Below are 25353 nucleotides of genomic sequence, written 5' to 3'. Positions count from 1 at the left end.
CTGTCCACACTAGAAAAATCTGCAATGGGTATAATTATCAGTAATTTATCAGATGAATCATTCTGGTATACGTGTCATTATGTCATGGTGAGAAACCAAGCAGTTTTACTGGTATAGCTTTGTAGATATAATTGAACCTGTATACCTAGTACACTTGAAATACATTTACTGCACATAGGTATGTTCTAAACACTCAACAAAAATAGATTTTTGTGACTGAGTATGTTGTGATTTGCACCTTTTATGTGAGTTGATCCATTCTTCCAGAATTTAAGCTTCTATTCATCCTAATAAATGAAGTTCCTGCTCTCCCTTTACTGTGAACTAAACCTTAGTGGCTGGCTTCTTATTGTTTTTTTCATTTGCAATTACTAGCACATTACAAAAAATCTGCTGTGCTGACCTAACATCATAGCCAAAAATTCAGCACTATATCTCAAAGATAAAATATTGATATGTTTTCAGAAAACTCTTTTAACCTTCTCAGGACAGACACACAATGCAGCAATCACTGTAATATATGAAATACACGTGTATTACACTTTTAATCAGAAGAGATTTTAGAAGCATCATCCAAGGCTACTGACATCAACTACATAATCAGAGAGGAGTACAGGGACTTACCTCCCCTTGATCTGACCAAACATGTTTAAATGGGGTAAGCAAGTACGAGAGCAGGTCAAAGGCATTCTGAGCTGCTGGGATGGTCCCGTAAGTGCCGTACCACAGCATCATGCAGAGAAGCTGTGCAATCAATCAGAAAAGACATAATGAGCACCTCTCATTATACGTTTTCATTTCAAGACTGCATAATTAACTAATTTAGTTAGCATTGATTTCATCTTGATTATCATTTTTGCTTTAAAAAGTCAAGTATTTTCTAGGCTGTAGCTTAACAAGAATAAGAAGACTGAAGGCTACATGCTCAGCCACTATTAAGCAGATATGCATCATTGAGTTATGCAGGCTTACTCTGATCCACACTAGAAAAAGGACTGCCCAGGTGTACATTGAAAGAGCAACAGATTCCTCTGACTTCTGAACTCTTCTAGATCAGAACTGGTAATTCAATGAAATTACTATGTTATTAAAAGACTATTAAGGCCTCTCTGAAATCTCTCACAAATAAGCAACATTCCCATAGACATCACTATAAATAGACACACACACACAAACATACCCGCATGGGAACTTTTCATTTGAACCACTTTTGGGTGCTGCACACACCAGAGGTAACATAAAATTACAAAAGCAATGATGATATACTTAATGTACTCACAGAGAGGTATAATCTCATCTCTGACTGTGAAGGGCACACCACAACTTTACTGGGATACACCTCCCGATCCACTTGAAAACAAGATGGGTATTTACCCCCATACATACCAGCTACAGAAAATGGATTTTGTGGGAGATCAGATCAGTCATTGGGCAAAGGAGGTATTTGCAGTGAGGCAGTAAATGGGATGGGAGTCTGGGACATCAAAACGCAGGGGCTGTTTGCAAGGCAAAGAGGCAGCTGCAGAAATGAGAGGACTACACCTTTGTCCACTGCTACATCTACAACAAATGAGGAGGAGACCTCCCAAGCCAACACAGCTTAGAAGGAGGGTCCCAGCATTTCAAAGCTATGGCAAACTGCCTTACCAGTATCTGTGAGAGGACAAACAGATACATGCTGTCTCCAGGCATTAATCCATTCCACCGGGGCGGCCAACCAAGCACTGCTGTTTTCTGAGAGGTTTTCAGGGACTGCTCCTTTCTGTTCAGCTCTTCTTGCTGTCCTTCAGCTTCATCCATTGACTCCATAACAGCTGGACTGGAACAACCTTCACGTGAAAATGACATGTGCAGGGGATGAATAGTGTGTGACCCCGCAGGCACCGCGGGGGCTGCCAGGGCTATTGTTTTCCTGGAGACGATGGTTACCTCTCAGTTCCGCATCAGTAAGTGCAGCTCAGGATTGTGAGCGTCACACTCGATTAGTGCAGCTTTATTCACCTGCCTTCGTCAGAAAAAAGTGAGTGTGGGCGGATAAATTATTTTCCCTTTCTTTCCGGAGGTGCAGATTCTGGGCTTTGTTGTTAATAAATTCTCATCTACATTGCTGCACCTTTTCATTTTTACTTTTTAAAAGAAACTATCTGTGCTATTGCCTAGCTACACACTTCCCAGCTAAATGGTAGCACAGAACCCATTTTGTCCCTTCCTGCCTCAATTTCTCTCTTTGCCCTTATTTGTCTGCTTTGTCTAATTTGATTATAAATTTCTGAGGTAGAGATTGTTTCATGTTAGGAGTCTGAATAGTGCTCAAGGGCTCTAGGTTTTGGCTGAGCATCCTAAGGCACTAATAAAATAGACTTTATTCTAATAACCTACTTCTTGGATGAATTCATACTCAAGAGCTATTTAATAATGTTGTAATGCTATTGTTTGGTGGAAATAACTGCTGGAGTGGCTAGTCCCTCAGTAACAGTATTTTGAACAGAGTCTGTGTAGATATAAATTAATTTGTAAGCTAAAAGGAGTGAAAGATCAGCCCCACTTGATGTAAGTATTACTGATTCACATTTTTCTACATGAGGATAGCCCCAAGGCTGCCCTGTGTACAGCACTGCAGCCTTAAGCCTAAGCCAGCCACCTGTGTCCCAGGGAAATGCCACATCATTGGTCCTTCCCTGGTTTCAGAGAACCACAGAATATGCTGGGTTGGAAGGGACCCATAAGGATCATTGAGTCCAACTCCTGGCCCAGTGCAGGACCCTCCCAGAGTCACACCATGTGCCTGAGAGCACCATCCATACACTTCTTGAACTCTGTCAGGCTTGGTGCTGTGACCACTTCCCTGGGGAGCCTGTTCCAGTGCCCAACCACCCTCTGGGTAAAGAACCTTTTCCTAATATCCAACCTAAACCATTTGTTGAGGTCAAGTTTCTAAAAAAGTTCTTTTCAACATACAGTTCTCTAAATGTCTCACAACAGTAACTCCAGGTCAGAAAAGGACCCATAAAGTACCCACAGCTCTAATCAGACAAATGAAACATAAGGACCTGTGTATCAGCTGAGGGTCTCACCACAGTAAGAATTCATGAAAATATCTCATTCTGATTTCTATAATAGAAAAATGTGAGAGTAGGCAGGAACATGAGATGTTTATTCCCACTCTGCTACTGTTCTCCCTCCCCTCACTGAAGCAAACCTTAGGACATCCATGCCTGCACATGAGAACAAGGTGCTTAGAAAACACTGATGGATTCATCTACAAGGTTCTCCATTCCCACAGCTGCCCAGTAACAAAAGGGTCATCATCACATAATGACTCAGGAGACCCAGAGACACAAGAAGGTGCATCTGCAGTGTACTGTCAGGTGTTTCCCCAGGAGCTCAAGGTTACTGGTTTCTCATTTTCAAAATGTTCATGTCAGTTCATGATGAGTAATGGCCTCAGCAAGGCATGCTGGGTATAACCAGTTGTATGCAACTATTTCATTGTCTTTAAACAGATATTTCTCAGGAAACATGGAGAATGTGCATCTAAATAGACATAACCCCATGTATCTCATACCACAGGTACATCCTGAAATCACCCATTTGCCAAGGCCAGGTTGAATGGGGCCCTGAGCAACCTGCTCTAGTGGAAAATGTCCCTACTCATGGCAGGGCAGCTGGGACTAGACAACCTTTCAGGTCCCTTTCAGTCAAAACCATTCTATGAAGGACTCAATTTTTTTAAACACTACCAAAATTTTATATTAAATATAGGTCAATAAAACAGGGAAAAATACGGAACTAAAGAGGTAAAATCACAAGTGTCAACAATCCCACCCTTCACTTTCACCAATGTATCTTTTAATGCTGGAAGACAATCACTTGAAAACAATGCTTTTCAAAGGAAAAGCAGAAAGTTTCTGGAATACCGCTCAAGAGATCATGGGAGTTCTACCTCTCAGTCCTTCAGGCTTCCAGCCAGTGATCTACAGTCCTTGACAAACATCTCCAAGAAACTCAGAGAGGACAGACACAGTCCTTGGTGTCCAGGGACATATTTACGTTTAACACCCGACTTCTGATACCACACCACATAGAGCTGGACTCAGAAGTTCTCTTGGAGGACAACACAGTAGCCACATTAAGCAGCCACAGTTAAGGCTGCCTAAATACTTTAAATGCTGACCTTTGTTTTCATTTCTATAATGTGCTAAATCTTAAGAGTTAAAGTTGCAAATTTTCAAGCTTCTAAAATGCTTCATGTCTCACTGGATTTGAATAAGAATTGAGGTGAAAACACTTGTTAATGATTGCCAATTTTTTTTCCTGATATTTTTGTGTGATGTTTTTGCTCTATGTTTTGGAACAGGAATTTGCAATTTAGCAGGGACAGAATCTTGATGTCAGAAATTATTTTTGTCATCCCTGCAGAGAGACATGCACCTGTGGCTGAGAACTAAACCTTCAGAAATATCTGTTTACATACAGTTTATTATTGTTTGCTCCTAAAGTCTCTAGCCTTCTATTTTCACTGAACATATTTTTAAGTTCTACTTTTCCTTTATCTACATGATATGATACATCTCTGTCCCTAAGAATGGTTAATGAACATATTTACTGTTTTTCCAAATTCTGATGAATTCCTTTCTTGGATACTCCTCCCCAAAGCTCAAGATAAAATACACACAGTGCAGAACTAAAATATCATTGGGAAGACAACCCAACAAGAAGTCAGGGAATGCAGATTTCAAGCTCAGCTTTCAATTGTTTTTTATAAGTCATAATATTTCATATTTCAGAAAATTTCTTTTAACTGACCAAAGGCTTGTTCACCTGCCTTATGTAGTAGGTAAACAGAATTTCTTTGTTTCATATCTGTAACAGCCTGAGATTTTACAAGGTCATCTGTGTCTAGGTTGGAAACAAAATCCTGACTCTAACATGACAATGTGAAGGCCACTTAACCACATGCCTTCTGGAACAAAGATGTCAAAGTTAGGGGACTGCTCTGTGTCTGTAACCATGGGGATCTATGCCTCTCCACAGCCCAGAAGTCCAATTCCTGGAATTCCATTGTTATTCAGTATCATCTGTACGATTGGAGGAGTCAAATTCTCCTTCTTATGACTGCCCTATATGAAAGACAATAGATTACTTCTACTTTCAATTATTTTCACTGCGTAAGGTCCTGGTCTATGGACCTGGGAGCCCAGGATTCCAGCTCTGCTGAATTGAAACTGTTATGAACAGGTATTTGCACTAATACAAGAAAAGACAAGAGGGACAAGAACTAAAATACTGGAGAACTGCCTGTATCCATATGTATAAAGGAATTTATTAAGATACATATCTTGGATATATGAAGAAAAAGGCCTATATTAATTAAAGTTCACTCAAACATTTGTTCTTCCAAATCCTAAAAGATTAGATTCTAACAAACATAATGATTCCCACCTAGGGTTCTGTATTGATTTAACTATGTCAGATTTAAACAATAGTGCAATTACCACTCACACTTCATCTTGCAATCCTATGTTCCTGTATTATTTGCCCTAATGGGGCTTGGATTCTTTCAGTGCCCAGATGAGGTAATAAATGAGTGAGACATCAGTAAAGCTTTCTTGTCTCAAGGTGAATGTGAAGGTCTGGAGAGAGCTGGCAAGGATGACTACATCCAGGAGTGAATCGTGCCTCTCCTCTCTTAGTGATTTGACTGACAGTTAAATGTAACATCCATGTGATATCCTCTTCTATTCCTGCATCATGAAGATTGGGATTCAGGTTCCACAAATACTTCTGCTTTGGTGCAGGACTATGGCTGCTAGAAAAAAAACCCCTTTGGCAGAAGAACTAAAAAGGTCTCTGACATCTGTAGCAGCCATATGGCTTGTTAAAGCAACCAGACATTTCAAAACAGCACCATAAACTTAACCTCATCCTTGCTGTTCAGGGTAAGGAACTTTCTGGATCATGCTGGGGATCCATTCATCCTGTATTCCTTCCTTAAATGTTGCCACCAATACAAGCTGCCAAAAATACATGGCACAACACTTTGCTATGGAATAATACATAGGGAAACATCTTTCTCCATTCAGGAGGTAAAAGCTGGCTTCTGTAACTCTGAAAATGGCTATTTTAAAACCCCTGTGTCTCCATATCTTTAATTTTCTGACTTTATATGTGGGTACATAAAAGGCAGAAGAATGAAACAATGCCTATATGCGCTCTCAGAAAAACAAGTGCTTAGAGTACCAGGCTTAACTGAAATGTTAAAAGGCACTGTAGCAATGTCAACAAACCTCACAGTAACAAACATGCCAGGATCCCATCAAATCCTGCTGTGGGTGAGGCATTAGCAGCTCTGGAACTCAACTGATTCATACTTAAAGCCTTCAGTGAGAAACAAAACAAAACAAAAAACAAGTCCCCAGAACTGCACATTGTGGCTGTTATTTCCTAATGAAATTAACACTTTTAAAGGAACTTGTGTCCTCTTTTGTGCATGGGTGCTAATGCTCACGGAATTGACACAGCTCCATTGGCAGACTTAATTTAATAATGTATTTTTGAGCAACAGACTTGTTTCTCATCAAAATTGTTTTTATAACAGAAATAAAATATACCCCAGCAATGACAATATAGTGCTCTACAGTTATTAGACATTTATGTACATCCATCACACTGTCCCTGTGAAGGATTGGATGGTACTGCTTCTTCACTGAGAAATATAAATTTTGTCAGTGGTGGCTGCTTCTTCACTGGGGGTGGAAACCCCAGGCTTTGTGAATTACCTGCCAGACTCACAAAACAAGAGAAAAACAGGCCTCACGTGTTCTGCCAACTCTAAAGCTGTAGCAGTCAACACACCACCGATGCTCAGCTGCATTGTCCCATGATCATTTAGGGTGTATAGAGATACATATCTCTCTGAACCTATCTTCATGATGGCTGTGAGTGACAAGAATTTATAGGAATGGATCACAGCATAAAAGCATCACAAAGCATGAACACACCAGCCAAACTTCACATCCGTCAAGATTACCAACACTTCACACCAGAATCATAAATACATGTATAGCTTTTAGATCTTCAGATATCAAAAGACAACTGCCCACTGAAATCACTGTCTCCAATTTCCATCTAACTGCTAGGGAGACCTGCTATTGATGACAGAACAGTAGATGAATGTACACTACTGATATGGGACTGCAAGTGCTTCTTTTGACATGCACCTAAACTGCATAAGCAGGACACAGCCCTTGGCATTGCAGTTCACATATCTGGTCAAGACCTTGTTAAAAACACACATCATAAGACATCCTGATTGCAGGCAAGTCCAGGTGCTGGCAAGACACACCAAAGCCGAATGAGTTGCCTCAGAGTGCACATGAAAAGGCAGCTTGTGCTGGAGGGTAAAAAGACAGCTCGTCTATCCAAAGAATAAAGTTTTAGAAGAAAGGTAACATCTAAGAAAACGTTCTTTTTTTTGCTTGCCACTGCAGAATGATAAGGATGGAAACCAAATAATTAGCTTTCTTTTGCACTGCAGTGGTATGGGAGGAAGTGGGTAAGAGGAAGAGGATGTTTCATACTTGCATAGCAAACACAACTTGTGTATTTTTTCCTCATTCTGCAGGAAACCAACTCATGGATCACTATTTTATAATTCTGAAACTTCTACTGAACTTCTTTATAATCTGCAATCTAATATATTAAGTAGTAAACATGACAGAAGCTGCATCATTACTGTTTACAGACAGACAAAATTCACCACCAAGCTAAGTTTGTTTCTTCTTGATTCTCTCTTCACTCATAACTCACCTGATAAGTTACGTCAAAAATTACACTGAAGACTTCATGATCTGTGTTGAAATCAGGGAATGTTTTTGCTGTTATCCTAAGAATGCATCTCCTCCATTATTAATTTTTTTGACCTTTCTGATCATGACAACTGTTACTGTGCTTAATCCCTGACCTGCTCTGTTTACAAGAGTTCAATACAATTATGTTTTCCAAATGCCTGAATAGAATACTGCTCAGGAGGAGAGCATCTAGTCCTTAAAAGTATCCAGATTAAGAGCTGCAAAGAAAAATATTCACAGATGCACCCTACAGCTACCTACTACTGGCTGACTGGAGATAGCAGGGATTTACAACAATGTAATAGCCTCAATACTTCCAATTTCACTCTGGATAAAGTCCAAGTTTTAGCTGCCAAGAACCTGTGTTTGGTAGATCTTGCATTTGTAATGCAAAACCACATAGAGAGCTACTTCAGGAGGTATCAGACAGCTTAATTCAAACACTAGCAACAACCCCAAGAGATCCACATATCTCACTACATTTACCACTAAACACTGCCAGGCACCAAAGCAATTCTAAAATCAGTTTGATATTAACTGGAAGCCACTTAGATCAAACCAGTGGTCCTTTGTAGGACTGCAAACTGTAACTGCAGATTTCAGTCACCCCTGTGTAACAGAATTTAAAGAAGAAATAAGCCTGGCATACCATCAATTTAAGTAAGAGGTCCAAGAAACTGGAATTACCCTCTCTGACACATTACAGAAGAATGGAAGCCTCTTCAGCCTACATGACCAGCAACCTAGTTATCAGTCTCCTATGTTACTTAATCTGAAATGAATTTCAGCTTACAATGCTTTCAGTTTGCACTAAGTGTATCTACCCTGGACTGTAAGAACAAGCTGGGCCAAGCTAGAGGTATTTATAGCTACGTGGAGAACAACTGAAATTCATAACATTTGGGAAAGCTGAATATTTTCGCTAAAATGAACACACTGGAAGTAGCCAAGAATATTTGTATTTCATTCACTCCAATTCCTGGATTGATATGCCCATCAAGAGGAATTCAGCTGCTCAACAGCTCTCAAGTGACATTGTTTCAGGCTCTCTGAAGATTTGAGAGAACACCACCTCATTCTTGCTTTTTTTGCAAGTGTGTGTTGGGAAAACTCTGTGACAATGATGCACATTACAGCTTTAAAACTCAATTTTTAGTAAGTACAATCACTGATATAAAATGTCTACCTGCTGTTGATTAGTCAGAGAAAAATCTACTTCACTTCTCCTTTCTGAAGGACAGTCACTGAAACTGCTAATAAAACAACTTCTTGTACCATTACAAAACTGCTTAGAAATGGTCTTTCCCTCACACTGAAGAGAGAAGGTTAATTCACCCTTGTGCAACTGAGGATAACACACAAATATTAATTCTCCTTCTCACTTGCTTTGTCCATGAGTGGCTGCTAGCATACCTAAATCCAGCAGCCTCCTTCTGAGGAAGACAAACGTTCTCTGTGGAGTTCTTTGAACAACAGTGCAGAGAGGAAAAGGGGTGTCATCTACTAGCCAGGAAAACTACTGGAGGCTTGCACTTTTAAAGTTCAAGTGGTAGAATCTGGCTGCTGCTTAAGCCAAACTTTGATTACCAAAAGGGAAAAACACATTAAGAGAAAAAGAAAGTAAGGAGTAAAATCACGTATAAAATCTGTGAGCAAGACAGGCAGTGGAGGTCTATGTATTTCTAGCCTAATGCTTCTCCCCTTTCCCTGGCAACAAACTCAAAGAAGAAACTTTCCTCTCTACTTGAAATAAGTTCTCCTGAAAAAAGTTCACCATGCTGGTGGGACACACAGCTCCATCTATAAGGGGCCTGTTCTCATCTCTGAGGGAATAGGAACCTGGTGCCAGTTTGCGAGGAGAATAGTTGCCTTTCCACTCAGCAGCTCCCTGATGAACTGCTGAGTCACACATTTTCTCTGCATTCGTTTCACACTGCTCCCACTCAGTCCACCTGCCACTTCATCTGGGGTGGGTGGGAGGAGAGAAAGAGGTGAAGTCAAAAAAAATGTTCATGTTCACCCAAGACCATTATTATGATACCGCAGGGTCACATATAAAAGCAAGCCTGCAAGCTGCTAGAGAGAGGAATGGAGAAGAGAAATATCAGATTGCAAGACAAACTGCCTCCCCCTATTCTTCAACAAGAGAAGACCAGCCAGCAAACAAGTTGCAAACCTCATCTGATTCCCAGTCAGTCACTGATGTTATGTGCTTGCTGATATGTTCTGAGAATTTAGGGTACAGATGAGGCCTTGAGGTTTTCCCTCTTTTCTGTGATTTATAAGAGCTTTCAAATTGTTATGATTTTTTCAAAAGTCCAACAGGTACTGTGTAGTAATTGTCTGGCTGCCACAATGATAAGTGAAAATACCACCTGGATAGGTTCCAGTTCCTAAGGGCATCTTCAGCTGAGTTGCTGCAGTGGAAATGTCCACCAGCTCCAACCTTCATCATTTGAGAAGATGAAGAAAAAATTTTAGCCATTTTCTTGCAGGATCCATAAAACTCAAGCATAACAGGAATCATATCCTAATACCTATTAAATTCCTGCACAGAAAAGGGACTCTGCTGTCAATGGCAAGAAATATATTTATCATGGCTACAGAGGGTCCAGATTACTCTTACAGAGGGTCCAGATTACTCTTAGGTTGGACTGTACATATAGAAACATACATTTAACTAAATTACCAAGGTAGTATTTTTTTCTGTGATTAGATTTCTGGACAGTACAGTTTATAAGCCATGAAAAAAATGTCCAGGAGGTTCCTAATTTATTAAATTAATGTCTGAAAAAACACTTCTGAAACTAACTTTCATACTAAACCAGGACAACTGTGATTAACTTTCAGACTGATTTTTTACCTACTGCTAGTCTTAGCATTCACTAGAAAAACTAAGGGCTTGTTAGGAGCTAAATAAGGATTTGTTTTATTAAGTAGAATTAGTGATTCAAAAGGTAAGCCCTGTGAGAAACAATCTGTTCTTAGGTAATGTTCAGTTTTGCTTCTTAGTGATTCTGGTGCAAATCTGTTTGCTTGAAAATGTGCTTGTGCTCTATAAACCTGAAACGCAAAGATAAAACCCAGTCTCAGAGAATTTAATGGCATAGCATTAACATGCCTTTCTATATCAACTTCCACTTCCCCCCCCCCAGTGAGTGAGTGGTCTTGCTCAAGAAATAATTCATGAAAAAATGATAACTGCAGAGGAAAAGAAATACGGGAAAGGAAAAAGAAAAATTCAAAATCTTCTAAAATTTCCTTGCCTCCATACAGTCTTCTTTTTTTCCCCCAAATAATCAAAAGAATTTGCAAAAGACAATTTTATAAGACAGGACTCTGGTATATGAAGTCATTCTTGAAGGGGGAAGGATGCAGCCTGACACCAGAGACTTAGTTTCACTGAAGTTTGTGTATGGGACACTTCATTTGAGCTGTCATCTAACTCTTCCTGTCTGGAAGAAACAAGATGTTCCAGACACCACCCTTCCCAGACCTGGAGTCCCACACAGTGTTATAGACTGCTTTAAAATATACCTAAGCCACTTTAGCGGGTCAGTAAAGTAACTTACCTAATCATCTCACCAAATCTCTAGTCCATAGTAACTCATATGAAACAGAGCTGCAAGGGAGAAGCAGCTGGGGATACACCCAGCTGACACCACTCCGAATCAGGGGTAAGCCTCACTTGGATTGGGAGTGAGAAGAAACAAAATCCTCAGGATCTCTGCTCTAGAAAAACAGCAAAGATGAACTGCTAGGAGCCATCAGAAGCAGTAAGGGACTGTCAGATAAAGCAACCATATGGGAAGTATATGGGAGCTACTGTACCATCTGTAGGGTCTGACTGCTGGTGTCCAACACTCATTATAAACTGCTATGTTTCTACTAATAAGGGGGGAGTTGCTCTTAATTTCCGATGCAAGGCTCGTTATGCCCTTATCCACATCTAAATCATACTCCCACTACTAAATCAAATACACAAGAGGTTTATTCTTAATGCCTTTCCTAATGCTTACAGGTCTTAAAACACAAGATGTGTTGTTAAGCAGTGTCCTTTTTCCTTTTCTCCTGTGAAACGTCAAGTTAAAGGATATGCCATTTCTCATGGCAGCTAGGGCCCCTCGAGCAGTGTTTGCTTTGAAACAAAATATTAAATACGGTGTCAAAGTATGGCTCTTAAGTGAGCACAGACCCTCAACGGGCAGAGACAGTGAATATTAACTTGTATCACACCCACACATATTAGCATTTGCCACCTTTCAATCAGGGCTCAATTCAAAGCTTCTTTGGTTTGGTTTTAGTTTGGTTTTGCTTTTATTTTATTTTTTTTTTTGCGTAAGGCTCTTTCCTCCCTTCCTACTAACCCCCTTACAGACGGTACGTCTGGTTACCACTTAACAATTAGATTCAATTTTTAACAATTGGTATTTTTAAATAAAGAATACATTTCTCTGTTATATTGTTTTCTTCAGTGAACATTTTCAAGTGCCTGGTGATAACTCGGAGGTGATTTGAGCCTCTGTAAACAGAATACTAGTTGAGTTTCAGTGGAGTTGGTTGTCCCAAATTAATTCCAGGCTGAAAACTTCCTTTTAACACTGCAAATAGAAACCCAAAAAGCAGCTCTGTAATTCCACAGTTGAAGAGGTAAGGCTTTGACTGCTCATGAATCAGCCTTGCACAGGCAACACAGCCAGGGACAACTGTCAGCAGCACAACAATGCAGATTGAAATGTACAGGTTTGAACTCTCTGAAACAGGATAACCAACTCTCCTCTTCCAAACCCTAATTATAATTTTTGTGCCTTTAGTCTTTAACTGCAGGATATACTTAAACATGCGTGAATGCCTAATCAAAAAATAGCAATAATTTAAACACAGTCAAATGGCCTCTGCAATACAAGAGTGACTCTGAAAATTAAAAGAAATGAGCACATTCTGGCATCATACACTTTCCAAAGTGTTTACTACTCATACTACCATAATCTAAATTGGTGTTAGCACATTGGTACCGTTGAAAAAAAAAAAAGCATATTTCTCCTGATAAATGAATAACTTCTACAGTTGTAATGCTAATACCACTGTGTGTTTCTAATTTCACCTCAGTGACTTACTAGCCTGGCATTCTGTAGGTATTAGATCCGCTTTCTGCTCTGGTGAATGAGAAGGTTTGCACCTTGAAGCAGATGGGTGATACACTGGCTTCCTGCCAGGTTCAAATGTGAACATTTTGATGTCATTCATTTGGGGATAGCCTGCTTTACTAAGTGACTCAAATCTTACGCCCTGGAGCCTTCACCAAAAACATTTAGGAAAGCCACTATCGCATTCAATGTTTATTTCAAAGACATTCTCTTTCCTGAGCAAAGTAAATTATATCAAGACCAGTCTCAACAATCATCTTCAGTTGCAAACCTGATACATGCCCCAAGGGTACTATGCCAAGTATAAGCATTTCACTTTCTTTCATGCATTTAAAAAGGCTATGCTTGCATTGCTTTGCTTCCTCAGAAAGCAGCAGCCTCACTCAGATACTATAACTTAGGCTTCAGAATAAGCACTTGTACAGCTAGGGCATGGACATCCAGAAACAGGATGTCCACACTCAATTTTACCTCCTTATTAGAGCCCTATTTCCATCCAGGGCTACTCCATTAATGCAAACCCTGCACAATTAAATATCATTGCTTCCAGTTCAGTACTCTGCTACCATTGTAACTGCAGTCCCTTCACATTAGGGGCATTCTCAGGTTAATAAAATGGGTTAAGCATAACAGCTTCAATCTCTCCTTCTCCCTAGCTATCCATATAGGAGCACAAAAAGGGAACAGTGCATGTAGGAGGTGGTAACAGTCCACTTCGTTTACCTGTGCCTAGACTATCTTGGTTCCTATACTCCGCTTCTCAACATGGATACACAGCCTTAAATAGTAAACTAAAAAAAAAAAAAAGAAAGCAACAGCTTGTCTTCTCATCCTCTTCCCAGTGAGGAAACATGCACTGAGCAATGTTTTGTCTAGATAGAGAAGCAGACATGCACAAGTTGTTAAGGATCTCTGTCAGAGAAGGTGAGACAAACAGGCACACGCTGGTGATGAACTTTGCAATTATTCTGGGAGGATTTTGCATGACTTGCCTGCAGTCCTGAGCTTCACTCTACAAAACAATCCAAAGAAACAAACCTCTAATGGACACACATATCCCAAGGCTCTGCTTGACCTGAGGTGACTCTTATACCACAGAGCCTCATGCTGAGTTACCTTAGCAAGAGCTGACATTAATCAATAGGTCTCCAAGGTGGGAAGCAAGCACCATTTTGGATCCTGTATCAGCATAGCTTTTCTACTTCTAGCGCCCCAGTAAGACTGGGATCACAGTTAGCCTAGGGGGTTTTTATTCTGTACTCCAGCAAATATTGCAGAAATGCTTTTTATACCTTAATCCTAGACCTTTCTGGAGAAGATTTGAATATGATCTGATATTGCATGGAAGCACAAGGCAGGTATGCTGCATCTGTGGGAGGTACAGCTGACAAGGAGGCACACTTTAAACCTCCCATTGCTAGAGGTATAAAAGGTGTTTACAGTATCTCCTATTCTGAGGATGAAAACACAACAAATTACTTTACCTCCTCGACTATGCAACACAAATTTTAAAAATATTATTGTCTCTGATCTTGATTGAAGTATTTCTTTCTTTTCAGAAGCTCCTGATCTCATAACATTTATAATTCAGGTCTTCCTCCACATTACTTGAAAATTCTACTAGAGATTTTTTTCCTTGCACCCCTCAACTCCCATTGACGATTGTGTACAACAAACTTGCTTGGTCCTTTCCGGAAAGGATTGTGTGGCAAGGTTTTGGTAGCAGGGTGTGGGGAGGCGACAGGGGTGGCTTCTTTGAGAAGCTGCCAGAAGCATCCCCATGTTCAACAGAGCCAATGCCAGCCAGCTCCAAAACAGACCCACTGCTGGGCCAATCACACGGTAGTAGCACCTCTGTGATAATATATTTAAGAAGGAAAAGAAGTTATGGCACAGAAGTGAATGTGGCCAGGGAAGAGAGGAGTGAGAATATGTGAAAGGAACAGCCTTGTAGACACCAAGGTCAGTCCAGAAGGAGGGGGAGGAAGTGCTCCAGGTGCTGGAGCAGAGATTCCCCTCCAGCCCACAGTGTAGACCATAGTGAAGGAACTGTGCCCCTGCAGCCCATGGAGGTCCAGAGGGGTGTAGATAGCCTTGGAAGGACCTCACACCAGAGAAGGTAGATGCCCAGAAGAAGGCTGTGACTCTGTGAGAAGCCTGTGCTGGAGCAGGCTCCTGGCAGAGACCTGCAGATGCATGGAGAGAGGAGCCCACGCTGGAGCAGGTTTGCTGGCAGGACTTGTGACCTTGCACACTTGAGCCTGTTCCTGAAGGACCACATTCACTGGAAGGGACCCACACTGAAGCAGTTAGTGAAGAACTGTAGGCTGTGGAAGAACTGCATTGGAGAAGTTCATGGAGGACTGTCTCCCATGGGAGGAACCCCATGCTGGAACAGGGCAAGGACTCCTCTCCCTCAGGAGGAAGCAGTGGCAGAAACAGCATGTGATAAACTGACTGTAACCCCCATTCCCTATCTCCCTGAATTGCTGTAGGGAAGGAGGTAGAGAATCAGAAATGAAGTTAAGACCAGGATGGAGGGCAGGGTGAGGGGAAAGAGTTTTTAATATTTGATTTACTACTCATTATCCTAATGATTTTGATTGGTAATAAATTTCCACAAGTCAAGTCTGCTTTGCCTGTGACAGTAACTGGTGAGTGATCTTTCCCTGTCCTTGTCTCAACTCATGAGCCTTTTGTTATGTTTTCTCTCCCCTATCCTGTCGTGGAGGGGCGTGACAGAGTAGCTTTGGTGGGGACCTGGCCTCCAGGTAGGGTCAAACCACCACAGTAGCCTTAATTATGTTGGGAAGATCATAAGAAGAAGGGACAAGAGCATTTTATGCATGGCCCAGGTAGAAGCCCTGTGATCTATTTCAGATATGCTGAACAGAGGCACAAAAGACAAAAGATGAAGCAAGGCAGTACCAAGTCCTATTTTTGAGGGATACAACATAGTTCATCCTTTCATCTCTACAGATCTTGAAATGATCTTACCAGTTGAATGGACATAGCATCATCGAACCTATATGTGCATCCAATAGAAAGAGCACTTTAGTGGCATGCAGAAAAATCTCAAGAACAAAGGAAGCTTCACCTTAGAGCTGTTGCAAAAGCCTTTTTCCCTACAGAAAATAACACAGGCTCTTCAATGTCCTGGCAAACGACATTCAGAACCCGTCAGTACCAGTGAGCACAAAGGATGCTAAAAGGGGCCATTTTGAGAGCCCCTGAACAGACATGACAGAAAGAAAAATGACCTATTCTGAAAAAGCTTTCTGTATTTTTCTTTGTCTCCCACTGAAGGCATACAAAATGGAAGGCATTTAGTGTCTCTCAAGAGTGCCATCCCTCTTCTCAAAAGGCTGCAAAATTGGTCAGATGAAACTTCTACCTATTTCAGCAGAAATGTTGCCTGTGCAAGGAAGTTGGGACCAAGCCTTGCAGTCTAACCACCTTCTATCCTATTTTTGTGCTCAGAAGTAAGAGACCATATTAACATACACAGAGGGAAGGTAAAGGCATACAAACTGCTAAAAACTTTGCAAGGCAGCAAAGTCTATTGTCCAACAACTTGAGTAGAAAGGACTTTTAATAGAACATGTTAGTTCATTAAATCTGGAACATTAACAGGTTTTTCATAACACTGTGGCATTTTATCCATGAAAAGCAATGAAAAAATGGTTCTATTTAAAAGTGGTAATAGCTGTAGTCTTTGAACATATGCTTAATGAATAAATCTGTTAGGAAAAAAGGCTTGTGTGTATTGGAGGGGGGTAGTATGTTTGTTCTCACTTAAAGCGTGCCATGATGGCAATCATCAACAGCAAATGGCATCTATTGTTGGGACTAAATAAAATTTCACTTGGCCAGTTACTTTCAGGTGAAATTGCATTTTTCTTCTAAATAACACATTCTTTTAGCTAAACAGCTGAGTTTAAAATAAAGCAATACCAGATCCATGTCATTAACGACACGGATAAGCGTTCATGCTCTTTGGTAGGTGCAAAGAACCACAATACAGTATTATCCAGGCTGCTTGCTACCACAGCATGGGGTGTAGCACACAGAAAGCCAGCAGCCTACAGTGAAGAGGCATTCAGATCCCATGGGGAGAACAGTCTGACAACCCAGTGCTACCACATATCATGGTGGTGGGTGCAATTTAAGGGATGAAATTATATACAATACAGTGCAACGTAGAATCTGAACAGAATAGACTATGAAGAACTTACAAGACAACCAGGAAGCTATGATGAAAAAAGCACATGAGAACAAACTGAATTTGCTGGGCTTCCATTTGCATGAGCAAGTGGATAAGTTTAACAAGCTGGTAGATTTATTTGTGAAATTAAAATGCCAATTCCTTGCATTGGGAAGTAAGTATGAAAAATATCTACAGTTAAGCCATAGCTGGCTGAGTATTTTTAAAGGAAGCTTGACAGATGTTGTGAAAATGCACCATTAAACAATAAACATGTCAGTATTTACTCAGCTCCTCTTCTGTCCTCCCAAAAAACTCTTCTCATGGAGTGCCCAAATCTCTCCTTTCTCTGCTTAATCTGAGAGTTTAAGATCCTCAGTTACACTCTGAGTACTCCTAAGGAAGGCTCACCAAGGTAGACTCCCCTTTCTGTTCTTTCCTTCAATAACACGTTTGAATATGGCTCTTTTTTGGCAACATGGCCAGATCTCAACTGGAAGGTGCATTTTGTGGTGAAAGAGCCATGGGGAACTCCCAAGTTGCATTCAACGATATTTCCTGGTGTAACACACCGCATTTGAAAAATCTAACAAATCTAACAGGTGAGACCATGCCATGATCAGCTCTGACACCTCTTTTCAAGTAGAAAGGTTGGGAGACTGTTCCTCACTGCTTTTGGACAGCTGAGCATGAGTCAATGCTTGCCCTCCATCAGCTTTGTTACCTTGCCAATCCTTGCAGTCCCTCCTCTCCTCTGTGAAGACACAGAACAGGCCCAGATTACCAAAGATCAGAGATCATGTATAGGTGGAAAGAGACAAGAAGATGCACAAATATAAAGCAGGTCTCAGGTCTCAGATTCCCAAGACTTCTTTTCCAAGACAGAACAGTGATACAATGAAGAAAACATTCCATCATTAAACCCTCTAATTCTTGAGGATGGTATTCCCCAACAATTCAGCTCCTTATGTTATCCATATTGAGCTACTTTGCTTATTGAGGTTTCTTGCATTTCCCCATGGGGATGTCACCAGCAGATGTAAGGAAAGCATGAAACCACAATTCACAAACTGGTAAGGCAGAGGTCAAGAAGGCATGAAACAGCAGAAGTTTGAAATGCTGTGATGACATTAGACTTCCAAAGGGTGGTTTGCTTCAACTAAAATAAGTTTATAAAACTGCCACAGACACACACTTATCATCAAAGTTCTGTTCTCAAAAATGACTAGTTGTTTTACCAGGCTGATTTTCAGCTTATTTCAGCTTGTAGTTATGCAATTAATTTGTCCATTAATTAATCAGTTAGTCCACCAATCCAAACACTGACCATGAGGCATTCCTAAAATTTAGTATGTGACAACATGCCCAATTCAAAATATTGCACTGTTCTGGATCTCACATCCATGAAACAGGTTCTCTGGTATTTTTGACTTATGAAATATCTGCTCTAATGCATTAAACCAGGTCCTATAAAACCACTCTTGCCAGTTAAGATCCATAATGGACTCGCGGTAACAAACAGAGAAAGGAGAAGACAAAATACAGGTGACAAAAGAAGGTCTGACTATGCTTGAGAATAATGGAAATAAGAATATCTAATAAGAGATGAAAGAAGGAAAATAAATACAAGGTCATAGAAGAGAAGCCTACAGGAGGAGGAGGAGTGTGAAAGCCTGACAGAAGCACTGAGTGGAGACTAAAAACAGCATCTGGCAATAGCTCAAATGAAACAAGGTAGCATATGCAAGAAGTACAGTACACTGAAAACTTCCTCCCTCTTGGGGATTAAATAACCTCAGAGTTAGGGGAGACAGTCTACCCTCCCTCTTCTTGGGAATATCTTGCTCTAAACTTTGAAACAGAAAAAATGTCTAGTTAAACTTCCCAATTTCAACTGTGAGCTCTTAATGGAACATTTCAAAGGCAAAACTGCAGAAATCAGATATTGATTTTGATTCATTTTTCTAGTGGGAAACATGATGGTGGATATCTTCTCCCTAGCTCATTTAGGGCATCAAGAGGTCAAATTTTCAGAAGTCCCAATCCAGCCAGATAAGACTGTGGTTCTGTTGAAACAACTTTAATTGTTCTTCAAAAGATGGGCCTAAGTTTCATTTTCAAAAGCAGCCTAACATACAGAATCCCTTTCACACTGAAAGACAGGGACACAATACTGCAGAGTTGCTTTTGAAACTGAGACTGACACAGTTTTCAAACTGCTGTCTACCATGTGCTTTTGCATATCTGTGGATACAGCACATAAATGCGTCTGTTGTCACTCACAATTAAGAAAACACAGGTGCAGTTGTGAGAACATCAAACACTACATACTGGGCAGTGTGAGAACAGCCCATCATTCCAAACTTTAAACTGCAGTGACGTTTATGATATTTGTACCTGCACAAAAGCCGAGAAAGTCCCACATGGGGAAGTATCACAGGGTCTAATAGAACTCGACAGAATAGTTCTGTCAGCTCTCACAGGGGCAGAACATGGCCTTACAGGTAGACATGCCAAGCCAAGCAATGCCATTTCAGGGAATATGCCACCATGTCCCACCTGTTTTTTGACATGGTGCATGTGCATAGGCTGCCACATCTGACTGCACAGCAGGAACAAACCACAGTTCTTCACCTCTATGACCATCTGGAGCAGGGTTGTACCTGAGTTTGATGTTGCACTCCTGAAGTCCATATGTCTATATTTCCTTCAGCAGAAACCAAGAGATAAAAAGACAACGACGATGCCCTCCAGACCTCACTCTAACAAAGAGCATGTGATTAGATTTATCTTCTGTCACAGTCCCTGTTCCTGAAGATCAAGCTTAAAAGGCAGGAGCTACACAGAGAGGCAAGAGCAGAGCAAACTGTCCTAATATGAATGGTGAAAGAAGGACTGACAGAAGAGTCCTGAATAATCATTGGAGGAGACTGACAGACCAGAAATACTATTTTGCTGCCTGTGTAGTAGTAGAGACACAGTAGAATGTACTTTTACCTTGGATTTAGGACCCCAATCCTCCTAGGAATGACAGAAACTGTAAAAAAAACAAACTCCGTGATCTACTTTTGAAATACAGCTGCCCACTTCTGCTAGGACTCCTGAATCATACCTTATTAAGTATGCCCCATGTCAGCATGTGCTCATGATTGTCAATAAATCTTTAAAGTTTTCAAGTAACATTCTTGTATTAAGGTTCAAAGACTGAAACCAAAACAAATAATTGGTGTGATCAAATGAATGTGCATGTGAGGCCAAACAAATAATTGGTGTGATCAAATGAATGTGCATGTGAGGCGTTCCACTTCAGTTGGTTATTTTATCATTGCAAGCACGGTACTGACTCATCAAGCAAATAAGAGGCAGCTCCATCTTATCAATTTGGAAAAAAACCCCAAATCATTCTGTCACCGCAACTCAAAATGCAGTGCATATCTGGGAAAGAAAGAGGCACGATGGAATGCACCTGGAGGAAAACAGATGTACATCCTCTTGGAAAGCAAGGAAAGACTTGCAGCTGCTGGAGAAGCAGCAGCACAGTGGTTAGAATAACTGTGCAGGGGAAACCCAAATCACAAGCTGGAGCTTTGCACCAAAACACTGTGGTAGATCAGCTTGTGTATGTCTTTTACTTGGGCTGTTAGATTGTAGACAGCAGACACCACTTCCTAGCACACCATTACAAACTGCTGTCTTCAGAAACCTGCATGCTCTAAACCTGGTTGATGTGACATGCTAAGACTTCTGAAGTTCCAGGTAAATCTCTGCAACAGTTTATAATTTGACAATGCATACTTCACCAATACTAAGCTGTCAGCATTGCCAGAGACCAGCTGGATTCACTGTTTTCTAGTTACAGTGACATGATGAATGGCAATCTCTCCATGGTGACCTAGAAAGGTACTTAGCGACACAGAGATCCAGGACATATCAGCAAATGGATTCTGTTGTCTTTTCATGCAGGATGCCTGAAAGGTGACCAAAAATTTCAACTTTCACTGGAACTTCAGCGGAAAGCAAATAATCAGTTCTCTTAAATGCCTCATAAAATCCCAATCTGAATAACAGAGTCTTATCTTTGCTATTCAACGATAAGATATCCTTGATATTGTGACTGCTGTGCTGGACTAATGGAGCTGGCAGAGGAATAAACATACAGCAGGGGACAGCATCAACAGGTTCAAGTCCTTAAATTACAAATGCATGTTTACCAAAGTTATACCTCCTACTTAATGTGAAGCAAGATAACCATTTTATGCAGCATCAAGTCAAGTCATTTGCCACCTGTCCAGCCTGAGAAAGGATCAAGTGCAAGAAGAATTAACAAAAAAACCCAAAAACCAACAAAAAACTACCTAAGAACTTATCCAGCACTTCATTAAGATATGATAATACTGAAAAAAACTGTACTAAAACTGTACTAAATCAATAAGGACCATAGAACTAAAAGTGGCACATGATAATTCAGCAAATAGATACTTGTCAAAAAGAATAGACTGATTTTTAATTTAACTCTTTTGAAATCAGGGTCCCTGTGAATGTACAGTTGTACACTGTAGATACAGTGTACCTTGGCGCTGCAAACTGCCATGTCCTCTTCATCTCTCTGATTCTTAAATGCTGCTAAGAGACAAACAGATTTCCACCAGTTTTATTTTCTTTAGTGTTTTGTGTACACACTGTAGAATAAACTTGCTTTAATAAAGCTTTAACTGAAAGAATTTTGCTTCAAAATGCCAACCCGAGTGCACACTCCTTCAAAAATAGCATGTTAATTTTGCTCATCCCCACAGACTCATGTGACCTCTTTTATCTGTATCCTGTTTTCCACCCGCACAAGAGCAGCTCATTACTATGTTGTGCAGCTACAGCAAAACTTTTCAATCCTCAGGAACAGCATCTAGTTTTAATTTCACTCTGCATACTTTTTGCTTCATACACTATGTTGGATGTGAGCATGTGAACATGAGGCGGTTCTGTGAAATAAATAGCCTTTCAGTTACTTAAAATGACTGTTTTCCAATCTAGTAAATCATTTTATGGTTTCACCATCCCTATTTGTTGGCTGGTATAAACACATCTTAACAATTTTTCAAGGTATCTTTCAGAATTTGAAGTTGCCCTCCAACCTACCCTAATCAAGCCGTGCCTTAGAAGCTTCTCATTAGCTCCCATGCCCTGCCATGAAAACAACAAGATTTTCTTTGTATGATTTTTATTGATTACTTAACTTAGGAACTACAAAAAAACCTTTGGCCACATTATATATAACATTTTATACAACAGCCAAGTTTATTAGTGTGTTTGTGACAGCTCAACTGAATGATACCATTTTCTTAGTCAGATTTGAAACAAGGAGCAGTCTACAGTCCTGTGACAATGCCTGGACAACAACTTTTACTTCAAACATTTATTAGAGCATCTTCCATCAGCTCTAAAGACATAGATTTGCATTTTATACACCTGAGCGTTCCCTCAAATTAGTGTCAGTGATACTTTCTAAGCATCTTTGCCAAAACTAGTCTGTTCAGCCACCTCAGACTGAGGCCTTTACAGGGTACGTTTTCAGCAAGCGCACTTGCCAGGGGCAGCCTACACACACAGCATGTTACCAGTGCTTCCATGCTGGTGCTATCATATTAACAAGAAGGCAAGTGCATGACCTTCAGTTCACATTCAGCTGGAAAGTTTTAGCAAAAGTCTTTTTGTTGGAACTATTCCACTTCAGTGTCACATGATAAATGATTGTCGATCTTTTCTTTCTGCCCTCCCACATAAGGGTTGTTCCAGGCTAAGCTATTCTGCAAGGCAGAACTACCCACGCCTTCTTCTGCAATAAAAACAAAACTGTTTGAAAAACTTCCCTTTGTATTGCCCACATATAAAGAGTAAGCCAGTATCACTGCTGGATTAAAGATCCTTTCCATGAACAACCTTCAGGGTCTGTGCATGAACACATGGTTCACAGGAAGTGAAACATGAAAGACCTCTGAATATCCTCACTATCCATAAGGATCATATACTGGATTTATAGCACATAAATTACTTTTTCCTAACTATCCAGTTCCAAAACAGGACCTGTGTGTGGTTTCTATGTAAATGGATGGAACAAATTCACTCATGGTTTAACTCCATACTTTTAACTTAATTTTACTACAAATTTCAGTACAGGGATAAATTTGATAAACTCTGCAAAGTGATTTCTGAATGCATTATTTTGTATAACCAGCAGAACTGTGTTTACATCTTGCTTTGAAATCAATATAGTCTATGACTACAAGGGTCAGGTAACATAAAACATTGTGGTTTTACTTCTGTCAAACTATCAAGGACAAGTGCTGTGAGGTAAAAAGTGTGTGGTTGTCATTTACTGTATATTTGTACATGTTCTACCACAATGAATCTTCCAATCATTTGGCACACTTACACACCATCTCAATAAAAACTTAAATAACACTGATGTTTTATGGCCTAGGTTTAACAGTGGCCTCAAGGGGTCTGGATAAGGTGTAAAAAACACCAAAAAGTGTAAAATATTAACATGACTCTCTTAGCTTATAGAAAAGAAATGCCATCAAATGAACAGCAAGCATTGACTGTTAGTTTGGCCAAAGCTGACCGCTTATATCTAAATTTGTAAAGAGAATGTAAATTTCCAGGAGAAATATCTATAGGTTTCAGGATTCTTACATAAATAATGAAAGATCACAGCTCATAAAGGGTTTCTAAGAAGTAAAGCATACAGCATGTGGAATAAACCTATTCACCTTACAGTTTATTTGCATACAAAACATTTTCTGCCCTCCAAACGCGCCCTAATAAAGGTTTTCAGCATCCTCTTTTCATAAACTAGGCCTCCCTCACAGTGCGGAGTTGACACCAAAGGCCCACTCACATCCAGCTGAACAGGCTTCTCTACCATAAAAACAACCACAAACTGCAACAGTCTGCAAGATGGTATGAAAGGCTGGTCCAGGGCAGCATTAACTGTAACCAGTAAATAAATCCACTAACCAATAAAAAGAAAAAAAGGTTTATATACACTGGATACATGATTCAAAGTACAAAGCCCAGTTGCTCCAAGAGCCCTCACTGTGCAGACAGGAAACACTTTCCTGTAAGAGACAGAGTATATTTAGAAAAAAGTCCAGAATTGGAAACACCCACTTCCTTGATGACTAAACAAAACTAATTTACTTACTGCTTACCACAAATAAATAAATTTTTTAAAAGTGTTTGAGACAGCTATGGACTGGATTTAAAAGGACTTTCTAAAGACCTTTTAGGAGACAAAGGCTCAATCCTCTAGGCTTCCTTAGAAATCTGAGCTAGAAAGAATTTCCTACCCATCAAGTAGGCAATGGAGGTAAAATGGACCCTTTGAATGACATGAGAACCACAGCTAAACTAAAATATATACACCACTATAAAAAGATCTAGCAAAAGCGATGTTTCACACTAATTGGGCATTGAAAAACATTTAAAACTTGCAATGAATTTTCCTTTCCTTTTTTTTTTTCCCTTGTTCCTTTCTTTCTCCAAGAAAATTAGGACAAGTTCTGAAACAGTGTATGGGTGTATTTTTCATCTGTACTGAAGGTATAATATGATTATCTCATCTTCCTTGTCTTACTTACCATCTGACTTGCACTCAGTTCTTTCAGTCACATAGTAGCTTGGTTCCAATGTCTGCTCCAGGACAGATGGTCCTCTGGGATTATCATTTACGTCCTTCATGCACTAGAATCCTGAAGAATAAGTGAAAAATTGAAGCTTTAACACTATCAGATGTCTAAGAACCATTCAGGGCTTTTACACACAATTTGTCATGACAATAAATTCTAAAAGACCATGATGTGATGTTCATCCATAAAGAAAATGTCAAGCCACTGAGATGTGGGGGGAGGTCAAATACAGAAGGGAGATGAAATGTATTCCTGTATTGTTACTGATACCATTGCTTTTGCTTATTCCCTGCTTACAGGAACTGGAATCTGCCTGAAACCTTCCAGGTATTCAAAGGGTATGTGCCATAAAATCTTTTAGTGTTTAAGGAAAACGAAGCAATCCATAAGCTAAGCTCTCTTAGGAGCCACCTGCACCATATGGAAAAAGCCTTCACCTGAAATCATAACACCCCATTTCACTAAAA

The 25353-nt window shown here is 40.1% G+C and overlaps 1 protein-coding gene across 2 annotated transcripts in view; it reads right to left on the bottom strand.

Annotated features, from left to right (window-relative positions):
* PTPN5 (protein tyrosine phosphatase non-receptor type 5) overlaps window positions 1–25115 on the bottom strand; it is a 60413-nt gene extending 35298 nt beyond the window's left edge. The window contains exons 1-3 of one of the 2 annotated variants that reach the window (XM_018076130.1): window positions 24839–25115; window positions 1648–1829; window positions 625–744 (exon numbers count right to left, since the gene is read on the bottom strand). In XM_018076130.1, the coding sequence (XP_017931619.1) occupies window positions 625–744; window positions 1648–1829; window positions 24839–24938 (402 nt within the window). In that variant the 5' untranslated portion in view covers window positions 24939–25115. The remainder of the gene's footprint in view (window positions 1–624; window positions 745–1647; window positions 1830–24838) is intronic. The other variant, XM_008922044.2, reaches the window with a different exon arrangement.
* Between the last annotated feature and the right edge of the window lie 238 nt (window positions 25116–25353).

The sequence above is a fragment of the Manacus vitellinus genome, unplaced genomic scaffold (assembly GCF_001715985.3).
Source record: "Manacus vitellinus isolate BGI_N305 unplaced genomic scaffold, ASM171598v3 scaffold_30_pilon, whole genome shotgun sequence".
NCBI classification, from domain to species: Eukaryota; Metazoa; Chordata; class Aves; order Passeriformes; family Pipridae; genus Manacus; species Manacus vitellinus.
This window is presented reverse-complemented; position numbering and strand designations above follow the sequence as displayed.